The sequence below is a fragment of the Bidens hawaiensis genome, unplaced genomic scaffold (assembly GCF_021521415.1).
Source record: "Bidens hawaiensis isolate Kalapana, Puna unplaced genomic scaffold, B.hawaiensis_p1.1 tig00036820_1, whole genome shotgun sequence".
NCBI lineage: Eukaryota > Viridiplantae > Streptophyta > Magnoliopsida > Asterales > Asteraceae > Bidens > Bidens hawaiensis.
Window position 1 is genome coordinate 4,996 of NW_027505442.1, and position 2,457 is coordinate 7,452.

At 30.8% G+C, this 2,457-nt stretch overlaps 1 protein-coding gene across 1 annotated transcript; it reads right to left on the reverse strand.

The window, feature by feature from the left end:
- Positions 1-838: 838 nt before the first annotated feature.
- LOC143613207 (heavy metal-associated isoprenylated plant protein 2-like) lies at positions 839-1,253 on the reverse strand. The gene is made up of 2 exons (XM_077086981.1): positions 1,245-1,253; positions 839-1,168 (listed from the first exon to the last, which is right to left on the reverse strand). Exons 1-2 carry the CDS (start codon positions 1,251-1,253, stop codon positions 839-841), a joined length of 339 nt encoding a protein of 112 aa, XP_076943096.1.
- Positions 1,254-2,457: the final 1,204 nt, after the last annotated feature.

A 2,457-nucleotide genomic window follows, 5' to 3' on the forward strand; every position in this document is an offset into this window, starting at 1 on the left:
CAAAAATGCATTTTCACCAGAAATTATATTTTACTCTCTTTAATGCCTCGTGATGCATGCACTTCCAATCTCTCACTTCTAGGTCTTCATTCCAAACCCGTAAATACCCTCGATAAGCTTCATAACTTCCAAGTCCCTGAAAACACATAACAATGCTTGAAGTACCAATGTTCGTTCATTTATTTAACAAAAATAAACTAATTAATATATAAAATTAACTAACTTTTACCCAACCATCATGTACGAAGAAATATTTAAAGACTTATGAATTTTCTAACAACTCTTTTGTTTTAATATTGTGCGATTTGCAATTTATTTTATCATATAATATATCTTTATATCTGTTTTACCTTTTTTATATATATATTTCATACTGGGTTATTATTTGAATAAATTTATTTATTCTAACCCATGTGCTACATAGGTAACTATCCTAGTTACATATATATTATACTAAATAACATATATACTATACTAAGTAAAGTGTGAACCCGGATAACATAGTCTGGTTATAGTGGGCAACGGAGCTCACCAAATTGAAAATCACAAGTGGTCTAAACACAAAAAGAAAGTCGTCGTTGATCTAAAAATAATAGTAATATAAATTATTATAATAGGATTTTCTATGCTCTACTAACGTTTGATACGCAAAGCGTAGATTGGTGCTCGTTTAATATCTAATAATCGTGAACGTCATGACTTGTTTGCACGTATATCTTAATTAATTACCTAAACTTGATACTCAAAGTTTATATGAATTACATTTAAACGAAAGATATATATAGAGATATGAAGAATACACACATAACATTTTGATTCTATCTTGTACATTATCATTCTAGAGAATGATGCAACCATCAGCTTGACGAGATGATTGATACACAGGATGACAACTATATCCATAAGGAGTGTTATAATATACTATCGGAATGAGTTTATTTTCATCTTTCTTCTCATCCTTTTTTGGCCCAACACTTACTATCTCAGCAACCCATTTTTTCTTCCTCAAGCAAGTTGCGACACAAACCGGATCAACGTCCCCAATTACAACTAACATCCCCTTGGGTAAATCCACCGATACCTTGTCGACACCGGATAAATTAGTGATAGTCTTCATTACCCCTTTCCTGCATTTTTCTGAGTGCATGTTAACTTTTATCTTTATCTCCTGCAATCGTGCATGCATACAAATTAATTAATATATGTTGCATAAAGTAGGTTATGTAACAGTAGAGAAAGATCACCTGAACCATGGTGTATACTAACTAAATGAAGAGGATAATGATCAAAGTGCAAATATTCTGAAATCCATGTTAGATTTATAGAGATATTCCTACAAGCACGTTTAGAACATCATCATCATACCTAACAATTTGAATATGCAAAGACTTTTTGACTTCCTAAATGTCACTCTCAGTCAGAAGGACTCTTTCCAAACCATATATTTAACAGAAAAGTTATGTCATCCTTTCATTTTAAAAAGAAATTTAATCATTGTTTATGTGTCCATATCATAAATACGTACGTATACACATAGTTTAGGGAGAATTTCCAAAATACTCCATTACAGAGAGAATCTCAAAATAACCTAAAAGTCTTGAATATTTCCAAAAAATTTGGACTAAAGAGACACATTGAGAAAATATCTTTATTATGAGGGAGTAGAACAAACTCTTTAAAATATGGAGGGGCAGACAAAATATGGGAATAATGTTGATGGACAAGGCCAAATTTTTGAAAATATTGACGGAACAGACTATATTTCTTTCTTAACTTTTCTTCTCAAAAGACAGTCTCCCCAGACGGTTTTATATGTTTCCTACATGGCCGTACAAATTTTTATTTTCTTGAAAAATGTGCCTTTTTAATTTCATCTTGGAAGACGCATTTTAGAGAAATTTTTTCTAAGGAGACGAGATTTTTCTTTTCTTCTTATAAGTTGGAATTATTCAAATTCCGTCAACTCCAGCAATATTTATTTAAATTCTGTCAACACCGACAAAATTTAACTATAATCCGTCTACACCGGCAAGATTTTCTTTTTCTTCAAATTCATCATCTTCTTCTTCCATTCTTCATGTTATATATATATATATATATATATATATATATATATATATATATATATCATGGATCATGCGAGAAGTGATATTACAGCGAGAAGTGCGAGAAGTCAATCTCAACCATTGATTATCTCTGATTTGTTCAATGCATTAATTCCTCTAATTAATCTTAAGATATTCTTAATGTGTGGGTGAAATAATGTGTGTTAAGTAAGTTATATCGTGTATTTTATGTGTTTATATGTCTTGGACACAATTACTTTGAATGGTTTTACGTTACAGGTGAGTGGAGCTTACAGGGGCTTAAAGGAGCTAAATTGGAACATATGAGATGGAATGGAAATGAAGATTTTATTGCATATAATGATAAAGAATTTTAAGAAGAAGACGTGGC